This window comes from Callospermophilus lateralis, chromosome 8 (assembly GCF_048772815.1).
Source record: "Callospermophilus lateralis isolate mCalLat2 chromosome 8, mCalLat2.hap1, whole genome shotgun sequence".
In the NCBI taxonomy this organism is placed as follows: Eukaryota; Metazoa; Chordata; class Mammalia; order Rodentia; family Sciuridae; genus Callospermophilus; species Callospermophilus lateralis.
The window spans coordinates 6,128,001-6,152,758 of record NC_135312.1 but is presented as its reverse complement, the minus strand read 5'-3'; the positions used below and the strand labels follow the sequence as shown (position 1 = coordinate 6,152,758).

Below are 24,758 nucleotides of genomic sequence, written 5' to 3'. Positions count from 1 at the left end.
CATGCAAATCACAAACCTCCATTCTTTTGGAGGCTGATAAAGCCCGTGTGCTCACAAATCCTGCTGGGGAAGCAGATTCATGGAAAATGGCCAGCATACACAGTAGACAAATGTCAGGAATAAGGGGGTAAATAAGAGCTGTCAAGATAAGACTACGGTGTCAAAATGTGTTCCTAGTAGGTTTGGGATACCTGAGTGCCCACTCATCAGATTAGCCCAAGGACAGGCAGAAATGGGAGCATCTGACTAGATATTCAACTGAGACTCAAGAGAGCTGGGAAGCCTAACATCAGTTGTTTCTAAAGCCCTTGGAGCTTCAAGGTCATGTATGTTAAATTCAAGTCATACAGACAATTGCCAAAAATTGAAGAGGGTGAGCTCTGTTGCAAGGACCTTGTTGATGACCCGTGGATCATGCAGTACAGTCAGACCCCAGTCAGCCCTTCCTGCCACCAAATACAGTGTCCAATCAAGACACACTTCATGACATGGACTGGCAGAATCACCATCGCTATCCTGAGGCTTCAAGGGATCTGAGGGGCACCCCCTCCAGGCTCCCTGGAGAGTTGCTCTGCCTAGGGACCTGCTCTAGAGCCTGGGTAACCGCTAAAAAAGATGACAGAATAGAGGATTTGACCAGAGTTAAATACACATTTTAATTTTGTCACATTCTCCAAACTTTGCCTTAAAGCCACCACAGTGAAACTGACAAATTTTGACAGAAAAATAGAAATCCATCTACATTTGGAAATGCCTTGGTGACTGAGCAGCACTGTGATCCTCTGGGGCCAGGTTGCTCTGCACCTGTCCGTCATGCTGCAAGGACAGAAGGCACACTTCTGCACCTGGGCACTAGAACAGGGGATGTCCAGGCTGGTCTTGGCAGTAGCTGTGTTCAGTGTCTGTCCCAAGTTAGGCATGTGGTCTGGGCCACCTTCTCTTCCTACTTCTCCCTTTGCTTTCCAGTCGTCTGCAGATATCATGGCTCAACCGTGGTTCCCAGGAACAGCAATGATGGCAACACTGAATGGGTTTTAGGTTTGCTGTATATTCATTCATTCACTCCCAATCCAAGGAACCTCTACATCCTCTTGTCCAGATGAGGAAAGTGAGGTTTAGCAAGGCTGGCCAGGAAAGGACAAAGAGAACCCGGCTCTAGGCCTGATTCTGCAGTCTACGTCCTTTTCAGACGAGAGCCCTGGGTCACCCCTGCACAACAGCACAGCCCTGCTGAGAACCAGCTCCGCTGGCAGACAAGCTGGCTCCCCGGGCTTATCTTGAAGGCTCAAATGGAGTCACCCTGCACCAATATCTTCTCCCTCCTGTGGCACTCGCCCCAGTCTTCACTGTCACCTGCAGGATGAGTACCGACAATACTGGCTAAAGGAGTACCTCTTAAAGCATCTTACCAGACGCACCAGTTTTATAAAGGACTTGTGGGCAAAACCTACTCCATATCAAAAAGAGGTGACATACACTGCTCCCCTCCAGCCCAGTGAGCCACACCTCAGATCGATCTCGCTTCTGCAGCAGTTCAGCTGAGGGGGCACTGGAGCAGTGGTCAGCTCAGCCGCGTGCTCTGTCTTCAATGGCTATTTCCCTGCACTTCCACTCCTGGCCACAGGCCACACCCCTGAGTGCGAGTCCATGGCCATCTGTCCTTGGCCAAAGGCAGCCTGGCCACAGTGTATATGGCCTACACTGCTACAGACCAGCCTCCTCTGAGGAGTAAACTTTTGGCTAAATAAGGATCACCACAGATAAAAGACCACTGTCACAACCATCCACGGATCAAATACTGCCATTGACAGGCACATTGTTACAACACAGACAATCAAATGCACAAAAGCCCTGGTGGGAAATGAACAGAAATGATGTGGTTGAAATGAATTCTTTCTAGTCTGATCACAGGAGAAATTACTTCTGACTTGTCACTGTACTACATTAAAAAATTTTTTTCTACAAGAAGTATTTTTCAAAGTACAATGACTTCTCCCACAACAGACTTAGAATTTTGGGCAAGAATATATTTTATTTTTTCATAAAAGTTCTAACAAAAATATATTTTTCCTTAACTTAAAAATACAGCTTCATAAAACAAGATTTGAGTTGTTCTAATTCCCTACACACTTTACAAACAGCAGTAAGAGGAAGAAGTCAACAGAATGGGCTCAGTTTCTAAGTATGAAATGCTCATTTCAGAAGCTTGACTTTGTCCTTTATTAACTTGAAGGTGGGGTTCTTGCTGACTTTCTTGTTGAAGATGACCAAGAGCTCCTCCTCACATCTGTGACGGTCGTTTGTCACTGTGTAATACTGAGCTAAAACCTGAGCAAAGAAAAGCGGACGTCAAGGGAGTGCATCTGTCCTGAAAACTTACCTTACAGGTCTTTCAGCGTACTGTGTGCACAGGTGTGCTCTACCTGTCACACAGACACAGTGCAAAAAAACAAAGAAACCACTGCTTTGGAACAAGTAAAAAGGAAAAAAATATCCAAAACAACCATTTTCAAACATAACATAAATAAACGGAGCCTCTCTTCAAACAGTTGGAGTCCAAGATCTAGGAGCTGCCTTGGCTGAGACTGTGTGGTGGGTTTGGCTCAATTCCTGCCCCAGACAGGGACAAAGGGAGCAGCTTAAAAACTGCGACACACACACACACTCTCTCTCTTTGTATTCTAGGTAAAAACCCATCAGTGTATATTTAAAATAAATTCTCCTAGCCATTCCTGGGATGTGTTTAGACCCTGTACCTTTTTCCTTAGCTTCTTGATGGACAGCTCACCATCCGGGGCCTGTCTCAGGACCGCTTTAATAGTTCCCTTCCAGTTGAATTTACCTACAACACAAAGAATATGTAAGAGATTTTATTTTGTTGTAACACAAACACACACAAAAAAGAAACAATTTCTGCGCATCTGTTTGCTTCTGGGGAAATGACCTGCCCCTCCCATGCATAGAATGCCAGAGTACCAGGTGACAACCCCTGTATCAGCCCAAGCAGGAAGCACCGACGATCCTTCCAAGGACTCCTTCTGAAGTGAGAGGACAGCCAGAGCACCAGCACCAGGACGAAGCCCTGTGAAAGGTGACTTCTGGATTCCTCTCCTTTTTTTTGGTGACACTGGGGATCCAACTCAGGGCCTTGCAAATGCATACCACTGAGCGACACCCCTACCCTTTCTTATTTTATCTTGAGTCAGGGTCTCGCCAAGTTGCCCAGGCAGTCCTCCAATTTGTGATCCTTCTCCCTCAGCCTCCTAAGCAGCTGGAATTACAGAAAGGTAACTTGTATCTCATGGAAAACAGAGATTCACCCAGCAGCCACCAAGATCAGGAGGCTGACTAAGCACAGCCAAGAACACACAAGGAGAGCCCAAGCAGCTTCAGAGAGGGAGCAATGGCAAGAAAGGGCTCGGCCAGGGCACTCGCTTTGGTGGCAGTGTGCTTTCCCCAGTCCTGCGAAGCACAGGCAAGAGAAGACACTGCAACAGCAAGCCCAGGCGACCCTCGGAGGTGGGAAGAAGACAGGCTGCCACTTCTGGCCTTGCATGTTCTGAATCTGCTGAAGCCAGCATACTGGAAGGCCGATGGTGAGGCAGAGAAGCCTGCTATCTTGGCAGGAGCGGGAAGGAGCAGCTAGTGAGGCACAGACCGACACAAGAACAACTTCCTCAGGCAAATGCCACAGATGGCTGTGCTCACCACACCCCACCAGCCATAGCCCTGGAGCCAGAGGCCAGGATGGAACAGAACTCTCACCCAGCAGTGGGCCACTCCAAGCTACCCCAGCTGCGCCAGTGGAGGCCCTAGGGAGTCCTGCCTAGCACATCCTCCTCCATCAGCAATCAGGAGAAAAAGCCATTTACAACAGGAAGTTTAATAAAAGCCCATGCCATATATAAAAACTGCCTCAAAACAGACCATGGACTTAAAAATATATAAAATATGAGACTATATAAATATAATATATAAAATGTGAGACTATAAACCATTTAGAGCACACACTTGCAGCTTGGTGAGAGTGTCTCAAGGGCTCTCACTACACACACCAGCACTTGCACCCACAAACACACAGGGTGAGGGATAGCTGACGAGCTCAATCTGCACACACGTGAGCAGACATTGAGTCGCACACCTTCCATACGTAAAAATTCTGTGGGTTAAAAAGGTTTGACCAGGGCTGGAGGTGTGGCTCAGTGGTAGAGCACTTGCCTAGCATGTGTGAGGCCCGGGGTTTGATTCTCAGCACCACATATAAACAAATGAATAAAATAAAGATAATAAAATTTAAAAATGTTTAAAAAAAAAAAAAGGTTTGACCAACTAAGAAGAATTAAAAAAAAAAAAAGTTTGACCAACTAAGAAGAATTAAAAAAAAAAAAAAAGGTCTGACCAATAAGAAAAGCCTAGAAAACAAACAAACAAACAAACAAAAAAAAAATTTGGAATCTAGAGACTTAATACAACCCAGAAAAGGAAAAACTGATAAATTGGACTCATCAAAACAAACATCTGCTCCATGAACGGCCCTTAGAAGGATGCGAGGAGACGCTCTAGACTGAGAAGGCGCCCCAGACCCGTGTCCCACTGAAGGACAGACGTTCAGAATATACAAAAACCCCAATCAATCCAATCAAAAAATGGGCCAGGGCTGCATGCATGAGAACCTGGGTTCAATCCCCAGCACTGGGGTGTGGGGAAGAAAATGGACCAAATGCCAAAATCAAGTACTTCATTGAAGAGACAGATACAGAGGGCAGACAAGCACACACAGGCATCCAGCATCACTAGCCAGAGAAGGGGCAACTGAAACCATGGCACGTTGCCCTGCTCACCCACCACAATGTCAGCAGATGCAGGCCATCCTGAGACCGCTGGTGAGGTGCACAGCTGTGCTTCCCAAGTCTCCACAGGTTTTTCTTTGTTTGTTTGATCTGGAGGTTTTTTTGCAGGGCTGGGGACTGACCCCAGGGCCTCGGGCATGCTAGGTAAGCACTCTACTACTAATAGACAGCCCTAGGCCTGGCAGTGTTCTTAAAAAAGTAATCATGCCACCACAAGAGGACACACACAGCTCTGCACCAATGGCCATTTACGCAGGGCAACTGACTTTTGCTCATGCAAAACCTGCACATGAACATCCCCAGCAGCTGTACATACAATAACCAGATGCTGGAAACAGCCAGACAGCCTTGGAGGTGAATGGGAAAGAAACACAGCGCATCTCTTCCATGGGGTGTGACTAAGCAGAGAAAGCGATGGACTGCTGACACTGTAGCGACCAGACGGGTCACCGAGAAGAACACTGGCGAGAAGAACACTGGCGTAAGAAGCCAATGGCGGAGTCACTCACACACCGTCCAGAAATCACAGAAATGGAGAACAGACCAGTGGCTGCCAGAGGTGAGGCGGGGAGTGGACGTGGCAGGGGCATCCTGTGGGGCAGCAATGCTCTCCACCGTGCCTGTATCAATGCCCACGTCCAGGCTGACGTGCACTACAGGCTCTCAGGTGCTGCCCATGGGGAAATGCAGTGAAGCATGTGTGAGGCCCTGGGTTCGATTCTCAGCACCACATATAAACAAATGAGTAAAATAAAATAACGGCTTTGTGAGCATGCTTAAGTCAAGTACTTCCTACACATGATTCAATGTGTACCTACAATTGCTTTAAAATACACTCTTCTTCTGGCCTCAGGCACCCTAGGCGAGCACTATACCCTAGTCCAACAATTTAAATGCTAAAATGCCCACACAGTTAGGAGTGGGGGCTCAAGCTAAGAGATCTAATCCACCTTGGCAGTAAGTGATCCCCACAAATAAAGCTGCAATGCCCATCTGATTCCTTGGGTCCACTCTTGACTGACAGAATCGGGTGGACAAACCACACATACTTCCCAGCAGGAGGGAAAGCCTCAGGCCTGAGGAAGCAGGAGCTTCCCATGTAGGAGGCTACATGTAAGGCGAGCCTCGAAGGCGAGAGACTGCATTTTAACAACACATATGGTGGCTGAGGGAGTGGGTAGCCATGGAGCTCCAGGTAAGGAGGCCCCAGGAACAGACTCAAAGCTAGAAAGGGGCACAGTCAAGTCTTCCTAGACCAAGGGTATTTCTAGATAACAGGAATGGGCCAGCACCTACGGTACAAGATGCAGACAGGAGATAACAGTGTCTGGGAAAGTCATCTGGGTTCATCTTAAATTCAAAAGCAAAACACTGCTATCATGTGGATCTGAAATCTGGAATGTCCCCTACAGGCCGTTGTTAAAGGGTAGGTCCCAGTGTGGAGCTACTGGGAGGCAGGAACCTCCCAATAGCTAATGTGAGGTCTTCCTGAGCCCTGGGAACATGCCCTTAAAGGACACAGTGGGACCCCAGTCTCATCCTCTTCCTTTTACTTCCTGGCCATGAAGTGAGCCTCTCTGCTCCACCACAGGCCCCAAATACCAGGCCAACCTGCCATGGACCAAGACCTCTGACCTGGGAGCCAAAGCAAACCTTCTCTTCACAGTTTGACTATTTCAGATATTTGTTACAGTAATGGAAAACTAACATACATATTTCCAATCCAGACTATCCTCCCTTTTTCCTCAAAGACAAAGGGACAGAGGCACTATAATACAGATTCACTATAATACAAACCCCAGAGCGCTCATTTTGCTTCAAATCCTTAGACATGCCTCTGGAGGGCATGACTTACCAGAAGTACCTGATCCACCCCAGGAAAGGGGCATCTCTGCCGGCTCCTTCCCCAAACTAAGTAGGCGATGCTTTTCAAATGGCGCAGAGGTACCTTTCGTAGGAGCTTCATCGTCCTCTGCTTCTCCAGCCTCAGGTTGTCCTGGGAACTTCATCTTTTTCATCTTAGAATCTGCTTCAGCTAAGTTAAGGAAAAAAAAAATTTTAAAAAGGTTTGCATTTGATAGCTGCTACTCCTCAGGAGAGCCCTACCACGCTAGACCCACGAGACTGTCCCCAGCCTTATCTCCAGGCAGCCCTGGACCATGGCTGGTATCATCCTGCATGTTGCAGAGGAGGAATGGGATGGGAGGCACAGATCAGCTGGACCCAAGGCTTATGCTATTCCCTCCCTGGTTCAAAATGGCAGCCTGGCCACCCGATGACACCTCAGAGCCCGGCCGTGTACCTATCGAGTGCTTCCGCTTCCTTCTTCCCACAGTGGCCTTCATCTCCACCTTGCTGGGGTCCTCCTTGGGGCCCCTGACCCTGTTGGCGTCCTCCTCTCTTGCCTGCTTGCCCTGGCCCTTCTTCTTCTTGCCCTTCTTCCCTATGGAGCCATTGGCCGTGGACCCCCTCTCCCCTGCAGCCTCAAGGTCAGCCTCCTGTCCTTTTTTGCGCTTCTTGGGCTTTTGGCTCCTTGAATTGTCCTGATGGTTTTCTAATTTCAGTTCTTTCTTTTCTCTTTTTCTGTTCTTCTGCCGTTCTTCCTTCCTTTCTCTTTTATTCTTCTTTGCCTCTGCTTGCTTTTCTGTGGAGTCATTAGCCTTGGAGGATGCTGGAGTCTTGGTGGAGGCTTCTGAACATGACTTTGCCACTTGGTTAGGAGGCTGTTGATCTTGCCCCTTACTAAATGGCTCCTGATTGTTAAGCAAAACCAAGAAACATATCAATATTTGATCTGGGAGAACCAAACATTCACATCATTACCTGTATCTCAAAATGAACTGTTCAAGGAAAATGCTTTTATCACTCACCACTTTACAATTGTGAACCCCCCAACTGTGAAAATATGGCAATAAAAATATCAAGTGGGGGAGAACTCCCCCAGGCCACACCTCTGCACTGAAGAGATACTTTCATTCCACTTGAGAGTGAAAGAATGAAGAGCCTTATATCACCTAAGCCAGACCTTGAACTCTGCTCACTAATCATCTTTCATTTAGGTGGGAAGAGAGCACTCAGGTGTGGTCAGAATCAAAGATCTATGTGTTTGTAGGCCTGGTTCAAGTTCCAGATCTGCTCATTACTAGTCAGGTGACTAGTCAAGGCAAGTTTTTTCTCTTCTCCAAATCTATTTCTTAATCTGAAAGTAAAAGGCTGTCACATTCACCTTACCCCACTGGGGTGTGAATAAAATGAGAAGAGACATTGTGTGCCTCTCATCATGGATGCCCGACCAACCGGCCCAATGAACGTGGAGAGTTCTGAAAGCCATCAAGGGCTAGCCAAGGAAGTGCTACCACCATCACTACCCAGATGAGACGGCTGCCCTTGGAGGATGGCAAGGGACCCTGCACAGAATGTGAGGAACAGAGCAGGGGACCTGCCAGGCTCTAGACATGCTTCAGCGTCCTTCAAAGGCTGACATGCTGCATGCAAGTGGGCTGCAGTGTAGCAGCCTTGCAGTGGGAGAACCTTTAAGAGATAGGGCGCGACAGAAGGTGATTAGGTCACTGGAAACTGATGTTGGTCTCTCCAGGCAAGTTAGTTCTCTCAAGAGAAGGGATTTATAAATGGAGCAAGCCTAACACTGTGAATTCCTCTGGCTTCCAGTCTTACCATGTGATCCCTTCCAAAAACACTCCTACCATGATGCCGCCTGCCATGCTGTGATACAGCCAGAGGAGTCCTCACCAGAGGCTGACCACATGTTGGATGCCTGATCTTGGACATTCAGACTCCAAAACTATGAGCTAAATAAGCCTCTTTTCTTTTTAAAGTACCCAGACTCAGGCATTTTGTTATAGCAACAGAAAATGGATAATATAGGGCTGGGGATATAGCTCAGTTGGTATAGTGCTTGCCTTCTATGCACAAGGCCCTGGGTTCAATCCCTAGCACCACACACACACACACACACACACACACACAAAAAAAAAAAAAAAAAGAAAGAAAGAAAGAAAAAAGAAAATGGACCAATATAGAACCAAAGAAAACTAAATAACTATGTAGTATACTAGAACAAGACAGATCTTCTGTCTCTTAGTTACCCAATTAAGATTAGTGCGTAGATCCTACCTATAACATGACATTAGCACAGCTCAGCTCCATTCCTGGTGCACTCTGAGTCCCTCTCTTTTGGGAGATAAGCCAGGGCAATGAATCAGATGGCTTTGGGAGCCCTATCATCTGCAGAGGAAGGCAGGGGCCAACACTCAGCTGCAGGGATAGATGTACATCCCAACCTGTTCCTCACCAGCCAGACAAGGTGGGGCAGGTTACCTATAGTCCTCGTCCTGTAGGCAGCTCTCACCAGGACATAAGCACTCAGACCTATCACACCACACCTGAAGGAGCAACACTAGGAACTCAGTTACGGTTCACAAACATAAAGCTGCCAAGGATCATGGGAAAAGAGGTCAAGGATGAATCTGGAAATAGACTCAGGAGGAAACTTCACATCTCTCCTGCAATTCTGCTAATATTTTCTGGTAAGGTATTATTATAATGTGTTAATCAGCTTCCCATGATTATAATAAAAATCCCTGAGGCAGTTAACTTTTTTGTGTTCATTTTGGCTTATGGTTCCAAAGGTTTGGTCCAAGATGGAACTGCCCTATTGCTCAGAGCCTCAGGCAAGGGTGACACTTCATGGAAGGAGTACATGGGGAAGCAAGGTACTCACCCTGTGAGCGAGGAAACCGAGAGGACAAGGGGTCGGGGCCACATTCCCCCTGAAGGGTATGCCTCCAATGCCCTGAGGACCTCCTACCTGGCCCTACTCCCTAAGGGTTCCACCATATCCCAGCTGTGCCACCCTGGGCACCAAGCCACATGGGCCCATGGGGGGCGTCCAATGCCCAAATGATAGTACAGAAGCACTGAGTACCAAAGCCTTCAGCCTCCCTTCTCCCCAGTGTATGCCAAGTCTCCAGCTGGTACCTTGCCCCACACCCACACCAGCTCCATCATGCAAGATGGGCAAGGTGGGCAGACCAATTCTTTCCCACTTTCTTCTTCATTCCTGCTCTCCCGAGGGTGCCCTGCCTGGCTCTTCTGTAATGGAAGAATGGAATGCCTTACCTGCCTTTTCTCTGTCTCTTCCCACACTCATCTGGACCTGGCACTAAGGGAAGCCTCCAACCCCCTAGAATGTAGCCCTTGAGGGCAGGACCTAATTACAGCCACATGTACAGGGGCCACGGCCAACCACCATGGGGGAGAAGCTAGATAGTCAAGAAGGACAGAGTTCCAGGAGGACAGGCGTTTGACTCATGGACAAATGAAGCCCTAGGACCTTTGGCTGTGTCCCACCAACACAGGGTGTGCAGAAGGATCACTGGGGAAAGGCACAGGCAGCCCCACCAGCCAGCACTGACAGAACTGAGATTACCAGAGGCTGTCCACTCATCGACCATAATTTGTCACCAAAACTATTTTCTCTGCACAAAGCAAACAACTCCTAAAAATCTGACTAGAATAAGACAAGTTACAGCCCTGCTCTTTTTTGAAAACTTTTGATATGAGTTTCCAAGAAGCACATAAGCTCCCAACAAGAACAATATATAATGAAATTAGTGGGAAACAATTGTGAATTAACAAACAGAGTGATTAAAATATATCCAACTAAGACCTTCTACACATGCATTCCTCATTTAGGACTCTCTCTTTCAAATAGTCTTCACTAGCAGGTGGTTGATTATGAATATTCAAATAGGATTTGCTCCCCGCCAGAAGGAAGGAGACGGACGTCACTAAATGCTGGGTACCCTCCTCTGCTCCAACACTCCCACAGAGGCTTCACACCTCACCCTGCGTCTGAAGTCTGAAGTCCACCTGGCCACTATGTCCTGCCCCGTTTTCTTTCTCTTCATAGCACCATACCCTCCTGATATGCTTTCTATTTTTTGTTGAGGACCTAGCACAGATTAGGACCCGGTAAATAGGAATAAATTAATGAGTATTACTATCCACATTTTTTAGATTAGGAAACTGAGGCTTAGAGGTTAACTAATGTGCCAATGATAATACACCTGGCAAACTGCATAGCAGGGCTTTGAACCTGGGCTGTCAGAAATCCAAACTCCTGTTCTTCTCAACATATCCACTGCCTGATAGATATACCAGTCATTACATGTCCGCTGGGACCCTTATCAAATGTTGGGACTAAACACCTTTCTCTGTACAATAAGGAAATCTTCCCTGCAGTGCATTCAGTTTACTCTTTCCCATAAATGAAGACACAGAGGGTCTCTGAAAAAGCAGGCTACCTTGACCTCCAAATATAGACATTCCCATTTCATTATTACTAATTATTCTTGCAACAATCTAAAATTAGTTCTAACTTACATCGCTGGAAGCTTCAGAAAAGATATTCCACACTTGCTCCAGAATGGATTCATTATGAACTTTTAAACTGTTCTTCATCCAATTCTGTAAGGAACAAAAAAGAAAAAAAAGAACCACTTATCCCACTGTGACAAGATACACACAGGTCCAGCCCCCCACCCATTCAGAAAACCAATCAAATCCATACCTGAAATTTGGCCTTTTTCCTGGGAACGTTGTCAAAAGCACTAATTTGCTTTAACAGTTCTCTCACTTTGGGGCTGACATTGGGTTTCCTTATTAATTCATTAATTTTCTATAAAAAAAAGAAAACAATAAATAACCAACCCATGAGTTTCATGAAAGCCAATCTAAAAGTCCTTGCCCTGACCAAAGAGTTCACATCTGAAGTACGGATTCTGTATTACTGCTTACGCTTCAAAATATATTAAGTTCTATTTGACATACAAATGGAGTCCTAGAGCAGCTGACAAGAGATAAAAGTCTTCCTAACTGGAAAGGACAAAACAAAATTATCCCTATTCATAGATTACCTGTACAGAGAAATGATTTTATGTATAAAACTCTAAACCTTCAACACAAATAACTGTTAGGACTAATAAATCAATTCAGCAAAGCTGCAAGATACAAAATCTACTCTCAAAAATCTGGTTGCACTGGGAGCAGTGGCGCACACCTGTAATCCCAGCAGCTCCAAAGGCAGAGGTAGGAGGACTGCAAGTTCAAAGCTAGCCTCAGCAATTTAGCAAGGCCCTAAGCAATTCAGCAAGACCCTGTCTCTAAATAAAATATAAAAAAGGGCTGGGGATGTGACTCAGTGGTTGAATACCCCTGGATTCAATCCCTGGTAACAAAATGCACCAACAATGACCAATTCAAAAAGGAAATTAAGAAAATAGTTCCCTTTATAATAACATAAAAAAGAATAGTAAGGAAAAAAACAAAAATCAAACAGGTAAAAGACTTGTATTCTGAAAACTATAAAACATACTAAGAGAAATTATAGACACTGATAAATAGAAAGAGATGCCATGCTCATGGATTAGAAGACCTAAGATTGTAAATGTCAATACTTCCCAGAGCAACCTAGAGATCCAGCACAATTCCTACTGAAACCTAGTTGAGATAGATAAATATACATGATTTTTTTTTGGAGGAAATCCATCCTAAAATTCACAGGGAATCATTGGGGGACTCCAAATAGCTAAAACAATTTTGAAACAATAAAAAAGTTTTGATCTCAAAACTTATTACAAGCCAGGTATGGTGGCACATGCCTGTAATCCTCATGGCTAGGGAGGCTGAGACAGGAGGATTTTGAGTTCAAAGCCAGCCTTAGCAACAGTGAAGCACTAAGCAACTCAGTGAGACCCTGTCTCTAAATAAAATACAAAAAAGGGCTGGGGGTGTGGCTCAGTGGTCAAGGGCCCCTGCGTTCAATCACCAGTACCAAAAACAAAAAAAAAAGAAAAAAAAAAGAAAACAAAGCTATAAAACAATGTGGCTCTGCATAGACAGACATATAGACAGAAGCACAGAATTCAGAGCCCAAAAATAAACCTTTGCATATGTGGTCAAATGATTTTCAACAAAGGCATCAAGACCAGTCAGTGAAGAATGAAAAGTCTCTTCAACAAATGGTGCTGGGAAAAGTGGATATTCACACGGAGAAGAATGCAGCCAGAGGAGTGCTGTTTGAGAACACTGGCAGTGACCACGTAAACAGCAGTGACCCAGCAAGAGGAAGGTGGAGACGGCAGCAGCTGGAAATTTAAAACTGTCTGGAGTCCACACTGATTCCAAGCAGGGGTTCTGTCAGCCTCTACTCCTGCTGTTCCAGTTCGGACCTCAAATGCTTCAGATCAGACAGCATCACTGTCTTCAGGATGCCCGATGCATGAAGGGAAAAGGAAAGGCTGTCCACTGAGTGCAGACCTGTGAGAGCAAAACCTACTCTGTGCCTGCCCACCAAGACGGTGCATAAGAGTATGTGCAGGGCCCCTTACAGGTGCTCTGCCAAGAATCAGGAGAACCCCAATCCTTCAAATCTGATGCCACCACCCAACCAAACACAGGCCCCACATCAGCCCTTCGTGTTGTCTACCATCAGAGAAGAATCAGCCATTCCACGAGCAGATTTAGAGAAAGAGCGGGTTATCCTTCCAAACAGACGTTCTGGAATGCCATGTTAAGGAAAGGGTGGAGTGAAAGGGTGAGGATACCGAAGGATATGTATAATATTACAATTCAGTCAGAACAGTGCACAGGGGAAGCCTGCATGCTGCGCAGTATCCATCCTTGATCTGATTTGGAGGAAAGTGTTTGCCAAGGGCAAGAACTCGTTCCTGGATGGAGCTGCCTTTCAACAGGCATGATTGGATCATCAACCACTGTGGCACAGAAGTTGGATAGCAGATTACTACCCTGGAGGCGAAGTCAACAAGGACTCCCAGTCCACCACCACCCGGCACGTCCGCCCCACCTTGGATTTGTTTTCTGCTGTATGAGACAGAACGAAGGCTGCTTTGTGGCACCGGACATCGCAACCACTGTTGTTTGTGATGCAAAGTGTAAATTAATTTTTTCTAAGAGATACTTTAAACTATTTTCCCCAAATGGAACTGCATGCATGAAGTATCGGGGACTTCAAGAGGATAATCACACTTTATCCTGCACTTAGCCAAGGACCCGGCTCTGTTCGGTTTGAGCAGCGTTTTGCCTTGCAGTTTAAAGCAGATTTTTTAAAAGTTTTCTTCGTGTTTGGTTTAAGCAGCAAGCAGTCTCCCCAGTGCGTCCATTAGCTGCACCATTGTCTGTTATCTTTCATCTCGAAAAGTCCCAACAACCTCCAAAAAAAGAATTTTTAGAAAGTGAGAAAAGCTGCTTTTTCTCCTTAGTTTTCTCAGGAATATTTGAGAGGTAAAACCTGAAAGTCACCATGATGCTCATGAGCGTTTACCTGCTCAAATATTTTAACTAAAATCATTCATTATAAAAAAAAGCAGAATTTTTTTAAAAGAGACTATTATTTCTGAAATTCCCACAATTTAGTAGTGACCCTGAACAAAATGCAAAGCCACACCTTGCAATGAGCAAGACTAAGGTGTATCTTGGCTCTCATTTATATGCACTTTTCAGACTGGACCTTGTTAAAGAAGTTACAACTCACCCACCATGAGGTGCTGATGCATATGCTTTGAAACATATAATTTTTTAAACATTTTCCTGTTGTTCTGATATGTAACTCTGCTCCTTCAAAACACATCTCCTCATTGTCTCTGGCATTTCAAGTTATCCCAAGTTTGAATCCTATTCCTTCCTCCATTGAAGCCTTGTCCCAGGTTGGCCTAATCCAATTTAAAAGCCTGGTTCAAGTCCCAGTGCCAGGGATTATATTTAGCGGAGTATTAATATTCACAAGTATTTTTCTCAGATGCAGTGTGTCTGCATCAATTCACTGTCTCAATTTTTATGTTTTAAGGAAGTTATAAGTTTGCTGTTGAAATTCCTTGAACAGTAACTCAAAAATTGGTTGTTCTAATTATAGCAGAATGTCACAAATGACTGCTTTTTGAAGTGTTGATAATTTTAAATCTTTTAAATTATCCCGAAAAAAATGAAATTGGACTCTTACCAAAAAACTCCTACTTAATTAAAAAATGAGCAATTAACTTGAATAGACATTTCTCCTAAGATGTACAAATGGTCAATTAATACATGAAAAGATGCTAAAATTATAAGCAAAATACAAACCAAAACCACAGAAAGACAACATTTCACACCCATTAGGATGGTTATTATGAAAACTAAAAACAGAAAATTATGAGTGTTGAAGAGAAATTGCAACCCTTGTACATTATTGGTGGGAATGCGAAATGATGCAATTGCTATAGAAATCATTACACAGCTGCCTCAAAAAAAAAAAAAAAGAAAAAGAGAATTACCCTATGATCCAGTAACTCTACCTCTAGATAAATGCCTAGAAGAAATGAAAGCAGGGATGTGACAGGAATCAAGTGTCCACTGACAGGTGAATGGATAAACAGTGGAATGTTCTTCAGCCTTAAAGAGAAAAGAAACTCTGACAGATGCTACGACATGAGCATACCCCGACATCATGTTCAGTGAAATGAGCCATCACAAAAGGACAGAGGATACATGCTCCCACTCATGTGAGGTCCTTAGGACATGCAGGCAGAAAGTAGAGGCAGAAAGTAGAACAGAAGGGCTGGGGGCATAGTCAGTGGAAGAGCACTGGCCTAGCTCATGTGAGCACTGGGTTAAGTCCCTGGCACCACCAAAACAAAAAAATAAAAATAAAAAAATATAAGAAACCAAAATGACGTGGGGATGGAGAGATGAGTGTTTAATGGGACAGTGTTTCAACTGGGGAAGATGAAAGTTCTGGAGATGGGCACCAGCGATGGCTGAAGAGTGACGTGAATGTACCTGAGTTTAAGTACACTATAAAATGGTAAGTATCTTATCATGGGGGTTGCGAGTGTAGCTTTGTGGCACAGCACTTGCCTAGCACGTGTGAGGCACTAGGTTCGATTCTCAGCACTGCATACAAACAAATAAATAAATTTAAGCTATTAAAATATATACATTACCATGGCAAAAAAAAAAAAAACTGAAAAAAAATCCCTACATCAATTGAATCAAGAATCACAGAAAAACAGATAGTAGAGGGTATAAAATGAGAATAAAACAGTAGTATTAAGATCTAATAAATAAAACCAAAATAGCAAGAGCACACGAAACACTTCTGCAATCCCAGTAAAGTCAGAGGCAATAATTACTTAGAGATATGTCAGCAGACAGGAGGGACAGTCACCAGTGAGTCAACCTAAGATGAACAATGAAGCTCAGCAAATATTTTATAGGAAAGTGTCCCTGCATAAGAAAGAAAAGAATCTACATATAAGCAGACCAGAAACATGGAGACAGGGTCCTAAGACAACGGTTAGCCAAAGCTGTGTGTGGCATCCAGGCTGCACCAACTAAGAAGGCAAGACAAGCATGAACAGGGAAAAACCAGGCAGAAGAGCACAGGGCACTGGTGATGAGGTCCGAAGGCAGTACCAGGGCCCACAGAGTGAGATGCTTCTCCAGCATCCAGGTTTGCACAAGCCCAGAGGCATGTGGACGCTGCCCAGCCAACTGCATAGGTCTGGCCCACTCTGGCTGACTGGTGTTCGGAGCGTGTGTTGTTTTCTTCTGTGTAATCTTTCTGTTAGTACTTGACTATTTTTTTCCTAAAAATTAAATAGCTACTTATTTTTTTATTAAAACAATAAAGTTATCAAAATTAACAGAAAGAGAGAGAAGCAGAGCAGACTGTTGAAGTTGAAATGGACAAGGTCTGAGAGGGCCAGCTGCCGACAGGGATGGGACCAATGCAAGTGGCATTCCTGGGAACTCTGAACCCACAGGAAGGCTGAACAAAACAGGAACAGCTGGAGGATGAAATGGTCAAGGCTAATTGTGAAAGAAGAAAAGGTCCCCAGCACTAACAACTAAAGCCTGTGAAAAACAGGGTCCCTCCTGACTGGATTACTTGAGAGAGAGAGAGAGAGAGAGAGAGAGAGAGAGAGAGAAAAATATATATATATATATATTTTTTTTTTTTTTAAATGAGGGAAATAAAGGGAAAGAACAAAACCCTCAAACCCATGTCTACAAGAATGACCCCAGCATGTTCTCCTGGCTTAACCCACGTCCTCTGATCCACCTGATAAGGGCACCCAGGGCGTTGGAGCCATGGGATGGGAGAGGACCAGCAGCCCACATGGAACCAGAGTGAAGTTCTTGATCTACACCAAGAGGGCCACTAAACACAGAGCAAGGGTCAGAAAACCTCTTCTGTCAACACAAAATCAACACCCTAGGCTTCACAGGTTCTGTCCCAAGTACCAGCCACGCAGCTCACCCACCCTGCCTTTGAGGATTTCTTTCAAGTGTAACCACAGCAGAGGTAGAACTATACATGCCCCAGCACCCAGAAATGTCACCTGAGTCTCAGGATAACAGAGAGAGTGACCCAAGGTGCCAGTGGTCACCAGCCTCGGCTTCACAGTTAAGATACAGGTTCACCAGCTCTTCACCCTGCACTGGGCAGAAACGGCAAGTCCTTTGTGAACAGAACTGTCCCCTTAGGAGTACGCCATTTCAGAGAGCTAGTCAGTGTCAGAAGCTATTAATTTGATTTTCAGGAAAATATGAAATCTTCACATGGATAACATTTGTCTTTATTTCTCTATTTCCTTCTCTAAATCTTCCCTTCTGCAATGTCATGCTTCCCAAATAGGAATTTCATTGCTTTTGCCACTTTTTATTGTATACATTTTCATTTTATTTAAATAGAAAATTCCTTATACCTATGAAAATGTCTATTTTGCTTGATCCTGATAGCAGACATGACAGATTAACAGTGTTTCAGCAGCAAAAGTTGCATTAACACTACAAGAGAAAGACCTGAAATTTTCTACTTGATTGTCTAGTCAAAAGAAAGCTAGTGAGAATTCTCAAATACTTTAGAGAGAAATGTGTAAAACACACATATTAAAGACAAAACACCTCCCAGTTGTGTTAACAGTTAGAAAATAACTCTATTACAAGAAGATAAATTGGCCTTCAGCTGGGCTAAGACATGATGCTGCAGACTGGTCTGCATGGATGAATGCTTGCTCTTAGTCTCTCAGGCTTCTGAAGGAAGAGGAGGGGGTCGGACAAGGCCACTGTGGGGACGGGAAGCCGGTACCTGGATCCAGGCCTGCTGCTTGATGTCACCTTTGTGGGCTTTGCCTTCGTAGCCCTTGCCACCATATTTCTGATCTTCACTTATGCACTTCACGTGGTTTTTATAGTCATCACCCCTTCAAAGAGAGCAGAAGTCCCACCATTAGACTGCCACGCAGGTTGGGGGCCCCGATGACTGCTGCTCCCACTGTCTGCACAATGCACATCTGTCCCCTGCCACCCACCTCAACTCACTTTCTGGCTTAGTTCATCCCTTCTGAGGGACGGGTAGAGCACAGCTTTGCTCTAACAAAACAGCTCCGAAGCCCTCAAGCCTCACTCTGGGCACATGCTTCCCTGGACCTGGTCACTGACAGTGGCCACAGGATGAGCCATCTACTGTCTAAGAAGTGCTCAGGCTGCTCTAGTTCCCCTTCTCTTGGCCTTTTCTTTAAAAATGCATATGGTTTCCAATTGTGGTCAGTGGGCCCTACGAGTTTTGTTTTTTTCTCCTTAAGTTTCTAAGCTTTGTCCAGCTAGGGATCCAAATCTGGTCTGAACCTTCGTTGTGGGTCTACATGCATTATGCGGAACTTACCAGAAGTCTCTACCGCAGTCAATGCAAGAAAGGCATTCACAGTTTCTGCAGACAGACACATGCTTTTCCACTTGTATTTTCTTCACTGATTCACCACATGCATTGCATGTAAAAAATACCATTTTACCTAAATGGTTAAATACTCTCTATCCAAGATAGGCTTTAACTCTTGTCCTAAAAAAAAAAAAAAAAAAATACAAAACAGAAAACAAAAACTAAAACTTCTGTTCAACAAATGATTCACACAAGTAACTTAATTTGATTTGTTTGTTCACAGTACTGGGAACTGAACTCAGGGGCCCTGTACCACTGAGCTACACTGCCAGCCCTTTTAATTCAAGTCTGGCCTTGAATTTGTGATTCTCCTGCCACAGCCTTCCCAGTACCAGTGTGCACCACTATGCTGTATGACTACAGTTAACTGTTTTATAGTTGTAGATGGACACAATCCATCCATCCATCCATCCATCCATCCATCCATCCATCATCTATCTATTGCTATGTGGTGCTGAGGATGGAACCTAGTAACTTGTATGTGCTAGGCAAGTTCTCTACCACTGAGCCACAACCCCAGCCCTACAGTTAACTTTTAACGATAATTTCACATGAAAATAACAGATTCAAAGTTGATCAGTCATCTATGAACAACCCTACCACCCATGTAAGTAAACCATCACTAGTGATAATGGGCTAACATTTATTGAATGTGGTTTATCATGTATCAGGCTCTATTCTAAGAGCTTATGTGTATCTAATTTAGACCTCAAGCAAACCCTACCCTTCCCTAGGGAAGGATTATCACTGTTTAAAATTTATCTGGAGAGATTAAGAAACTTGCCCCAGGATACATAGTAACAGAAATAAATTTAACCTTGGCAGATTGGCAGAACTGTGTGGGAAGAATAAGTTTCATTTATACACAATGAAAATTATAAAAGGCCTTGCAATGTCTGTATATCCTGCCAACTATTCCAGGTCCCAAATATAATAACAAAATAAGAAGGGGAACAGAGAGCTGTAGAAAGGGGAAAACTCAAAATGAATTCTCTAGGTTCCAAAAATATTCACAGGTATGAGATCATACCCCTTGGTCTCTGAACAGGGAGCAGGTGAGGGTCTCCTTCACATGGCTTCTTGCCAGATAGATCAGTCAGAAAGAAATGTAACCATATCTAGGTATCCCAAATGCTGGGTGCTGAATTACTCAAGGAGCTCACAAACCCAGGTGCCCCAGGTATCCTGAGCACTGCCCATTATACAGTATCTTCTTCTATATTACAAGCTCAGGGGGTGATACTGTGCTCAACAAAATACAGATTCATCTAAGCACTAAGCACTCAGGGTAACTTTCCATGCTTCTATAAACGTTTATCACTGGTTTAGAGCATTGTTTTACATTATAAATCAGCAAAGATATTGAGAACTATTTAGCCCAACCCTGTCTTCCTCATTATGAGCAGAAAGAGAGGATCAAGGAAGTCAACAATACTTGCTTGGGTAAGACTCCACCCAACCCACCCCACGAATCCTTCCACACAAGAGCTACCACTGATTTACAGGGATCCTCATGCATGAACTGCATCTCCCCTTCACCATGTTCCAGATCATAGCTAGTGAGGTCACACCTAACAAGGATCAGGGCTGCTCACGGCCATTTGCCAGCCTCTCCAGGGTTCAAAGGCCCAGCCAGTCTCTTGAGCAGGCTTCTTACCCAATGGGCTCCAGTTCACCTTTTACACTAGGTACAAACCGCAGGCCCACTGACCCTGGGTGTGCTGGGTCCCTTCCACAGCCTGCTATCAGGGTTGCCTGACCAATCTTCCCTCATCGGGACAGGCACATGGTCAGCTATGCCTGGCCAAATCCCAAGGAATGCAGATGTTACAACCCTAGGGCACCTGGTTACTGTAAAGATGAGTGACAGAGTCACAAGTTGGGGAGCTGGGATCATGTTGACCATGACCCAGTTCCCTCAAAGCTTATCATGCTGCATAAGGCAGATGGAGTTCAATAAATGTCAGGCAACAAAAACAGCCATTTTGCAACAAGGGCCAACATCATACTATGAGTCTGGAGGTGCACTTTTGGGTTAAGACCAAGGGATCATGGGTTATCGCCAAGAAATGGACTTCCATCATACCCACTTGGTAGAAGCCACTGTGGCGAAACAAATTATCTGCTGGAAAATTTTAAAGCACCTTCACAGGCAAACATCTCTGCAAACTTAAATATGGCTTAGAGCTTTATAACTTCTGCTGTGAGGATACTGTTTCTTGACTATGACAGAGAGGGTGCGGAGAAAAGCTTCCATGAACCTTAGGATCCAATTCCCCACAGAATGGGTCTGTGGTGGAAGGCAGGAATTAAAGACCTGGCGGGACAGCAGGAAACAAAATATACTGAAGGAAAGATGCTAGTGGTATTGACAAAAAGATACTCAGAAGATCTGCACCACATGGCATCCCTCTGGAAGCTGTCCACACTATGTTCATGCCATTCTGAGAATTGGATCGCATGTCCATTTGAAAAATATCTCTCCACACATTTTCACTTGGTCTTTTATTTATCTACGTATTTTAAGGACAAATGAGTGGACTGCATGAAGTCAGAACTCAGGCCCTGCCTGCCTTCCTTGGGGTTTTTATAGTTGCCATGAACTCAGAACAATGTGTCCACCTGCTTAACTACTGAGTCAAGATCTGCAAGGAGCTTATTCAGAGCCCTGAGGGCACCCAACAACAGCCCAGGAGTCATCTTGACTATGCCTCACACTGTACCTGGTCCCTAGAGAAAACACCTTACATTTATGAAGTAAACACTTTGCATGGGCTGTGAAGAACAGCAAGCTCAAAACCAGCTCGACTCCCAGCAGACAGGGTCCTAAGTCTTAGTGCAGGCTTAACAATTTCAGAAGTTTGATGTTACAAAATTCAAAAAAGACATCATGTGCGCTAACTGAAGACAGCAAACATAGCCTAAAAAAAAAATTGTATTATTCAAATTCCACAAGATAAATGTGAATGGAATTTGAATTAAAACTTTCAAATGATGTTTTGGTAAGTTTTATGCTTACCATTTATGCTTTTGAAGTTACAAAAGCTTAAAATTGCATGAAGACGACACACTTAGGGCTCAGATACTTATTGCAAAGGGTAAGAAGACAGCATTTTTTTTAGTGTTGCTGGACTTAAATAAAAGTCCCCTTTTGCTTCATTAACTCTTCACTCCCTGTGTGCACCCAATGCTGGGTCCCAACACAGCCACAGAGATTCTATGTGCTCTTCTTTTCAGATATGTGGGCATGTTGAAAAAGAAAACGAACACAAAGTAGTGCTCTTGGACTGATTGGGAGCACACTCTGGTTCTCGAGCCAAATACAATCTATGACTCAATCCAGTGACAATTGCTGAATGCTAAGTGTGCAGTAGGGGTTATCCTACCAGGTACACCCAGAGACCCTTGCTTCAAGCTGAGCAGGTCCTCTGTGTGTGCTATCTATTCATGTGTCTGGTAAATGTACTGAGCTCTCATATACCACATCCTAGAAAAATATGAGGGCCCGAGGACAGAAAACAGGACCTTGGCTCTCTATAAAGTCACTTCCTACTCATAAAACCAGGTGTATCCATTACCCAGGTCAGCCATGACTGCACAATCACTGTCTGCAGAGAAGAGCAAGCTCTGGAAGTTAAGTGATCTGCCCAAGGTCACAGCAAGTGACTGAGGCAGCCTGCAAGACATTCTACCACTACCTTGCCTGTCAAAACCTTGCCATTTGCTTGGCCGTAACTCTCAGAACTTGAAATCCTCATCCAAAATGTGGGAAATAACAATTTTCCATTCATAAATATTAGAACCCAAAAAGCAGTGCAAACTGGGCAAGGAGAACAACCACGTCACGGCAGAGGCTGTCAGGTGTTAATTTGCTGAATTTGGGGGCAGCAGGCAGTGGCCAGGAAAGGGCTGAAAACTTGAGAAAAACCCTGGGCATCTTAGTCTTTTTTGGGAGGTGGTGCTGGGGATTGAACCCAGCACGTGGGAGGCAACCACTCTACCACTGAGCTACAGCCTAGCCCCTTCTTTTAACAAGGTGGTGGCCACGTTTTATTGGCCTGGGCCTGGGCTTGGGGAAGGACTTGAGCTGAAGTCTGCATCTGCCAAAGATCATCAGACCTGTTATTTGTGAAATGGGTCTAATATCCATCTCAAAGCATGGTGCGGAAAGTTAAACAAAATACCAGATGTGGAGGCCTCCTCCTCACCCAACTACAGGAAGGTTTCTCTATGACCTGTTGACTTATACATCAATACTATCACACCCAGTCCCCGACCAAACCGCTGTTCCTTTAAATAGGACCCTCAACTCATCCATCAGTCTTCATAAGTCACTCCAGTCCCCTCTGGTTCCTTATTCCTCAAGGGCCTACTCTACCACCCTGTTCCCTGAATACATGCTCCTAAGTTTGGTTCTATATTGAAATTTGGAGGGATTCTTCTTTTAACCTCCCTTCCTCTACATTTTCTGTATATTTTTATTTTCTTTTAAAATTATGTTAAAATATTGTCCCCACAACACACATACTGACCTACACCCCATTACTACCACACCCACACCAAAAACAGCCCATCTAAGGGGCCAGACTAGCAACCCAAGCACAAAGCCCAGTCAGGGTGCAACCTCCAACAAACCACTGCCCCTTTAAACTTCAAGTTCTAGCCAGGCACAGAGGTACACATGTGTGATCCCAGGTACTCAGGGGGCAAGGCAGGAGTACAATCTTGAGGTCAGCCTGGACCACTTAGCAAGACCCTGTCTCAAAATAAAAAATAAAAAGAGTTGGGGATGCAGACCAGTGGTAGAGCACCCCAGAGTTCAATCCCCAGCACAAGAAAAAACAAGCCCCCAAAATTTCAAGTTCTGCTGGCACAGTGGCTATAATTGCAGTCCCCGTTACATCAGGACTGAGGCAGGAGGATTGGGCAACATAGTAAGAGCCTATCTCAAAAAACGAAACAAACAACATAACAAAACCAACTTCAAGTTCTCCCCATCTATAAAGCAAAGGGTTAAGCCAATTAGAAGAGACTCAAGTCCCTTCCAGGAGTAGAGTTCCAAAAACCACAGGTATAGTTCAAGAGAACACACAAGCATACCCTGAGCACTATTGCCCTAAACCTTTGCATATGGGGATGACAAAGGCTGCAATGTGCTTTCAAGCTCTTCTTTGACCCTTGCACAAGCATTTGGGAGTAGGTGCCCCTATTTCCACTTAGCAGATGAGCAAAGCCAGACTCAGATAACTTCAGACTTTCCCAGTACATCACCTGCACTGTTCAAATAGCATCCTCTCACTTGGTTAACTACTACTTGTCAGAAAGGATGCTAGACACAGGGAGCCTGGCCCACAGTGTAAACAAGTACCCATGAGACCTTGTCTGCAGAAAGGCTTCCAAGTGTACAGCGCACCTCTCTTCCCCCCCCCCTTCTCCTCAGAGGTAGGTGCTGCAGAATATTCTGACATTTACTGAGTACCAACTGCAATGTCATCGGAGGCTAACACCTTTCCACTCCAGTAACCCTCCAGCCCCCCAAGTCAGGTTCTACAGCATTCCCTTTTCACACGTGACACAGGCACTAAGAGGTTAAGTGCCCAGCACCAGGTCTCACGTCCAGCTAATGACAACCCCCGGTACGCGGTTATTCTGGTCTTCCGTCGGTGCTCTGGACACTGGCCCTGGGGCCTTCCCTTAGGGACCGAGCTCCCGAGATCGCAGAGCCTTGTCCCCAACGTGCAGCAAGCCGGATCCCCAGCGCGGCGGGATCCAACCGACCCGGTCTGGCCAGGCCCGGGGGCCTTTGCGTTTTAAACCTGGGACGAAACGGCCACCCTAAGCCCGGAGCTCCTCAGTCCCCCGTGCGCAGAGTCTGAACGCAGGAGCTCGCGGAGGGGCGGACGGTGCAAACACGGGTGCGGTCGCAGCCCTCCTGCTCGGAGACCCCTGACCGCCGCCGCCGCTCACCTCAGCCGGCGCCTGCCAACGGTTTCAACCGGCGGCCGGGAGCACGTGGAGCCGCTGCGGCCCGCCAGCGTTACAGCAGCCTCTCGAACTTGCCGGCGCAGAACTCACTTCGGAACCGCCCCGCGCGCCTGCGCGCCACGGCC

At 45.3% G+C, this 24,758-nt stretch overlaps 1 protein-coding gene and 1 pseudogene across 2 annotated transcripts; one reads left to right on the top strand and one right to left on the bottom strand.

Moving 5' to 3' along the window:
• Positions 1-2,012: 2,012 nt before the first annotated feature.
• On the bottom strand, positions 2,013-24,732 carry Lyar (Ly1 antibody reactive). 2 transcript variants are annotated; one of them, XM_076864726.2, is made up of 9 exons: positions 24,616-24,732; positions 18,595-18,768; positions 18,019-18,133; positions 11,443-11,550; positions 11,256-11,339; positions 7,153-7,603; positions 6,706-6,885; positions 2,757-2,842; positions 2,013-2,328 (listed from the first exon to the last, which is right to left on the bottom strand). In XM_076864726.2, the coding sequence occupies exons 2-9, from the start codon at positions 18,714-18,716 to the stop codon at positions 2,194-2,196; spliced, it is 1,281 nt and encodes a 426-aa protein (XP_076720841.1). In that variant the 5' UTR covers positions 18,717-18,768; positions 24,616-24,732; the 3' UTR covers positions 2,013-2,193. The 2 variants fall into 2 exon arrangements, with proteins under 2 accessions (XP_076720841.1, XP_076720842.1); XM_076864727.2 differs by having other exon boundaries at positions 6,799-6,885.
• On the top strand, positions 13,074-13,762 carry LOC143406367 (holocytochrome c-type synthase pseudogene; annotated as a pseudogene).
• Positions 24,733-24,758: the final 26 nt, after the last annotated feature.

Bases quoted from the DNA above. Each gene is read 5' to 3' on its own strand.
- Lyar (XM_076864726.2), bottom strand. From the start codon at position 18,716: ATGGTATTTTTTACATGCAATGCATGTGGTGAATCAGTGAAGAAAATA. The intron at 18,134-18,594 runs GTAAGTTCCGCA...CTCTCTTTGAAG, and splicing joins GACTGCGGTAGAGACTTCTG to GGGTGATGACTATAAAAACC. The intron at 2,329-2,756 runs GTACAGGGTCTA...TTCTTTGCTCAG, and splicing joins TCAAGAAGCTAAGGAAAAAG to GTTTTAGCTCAGTATTACAC.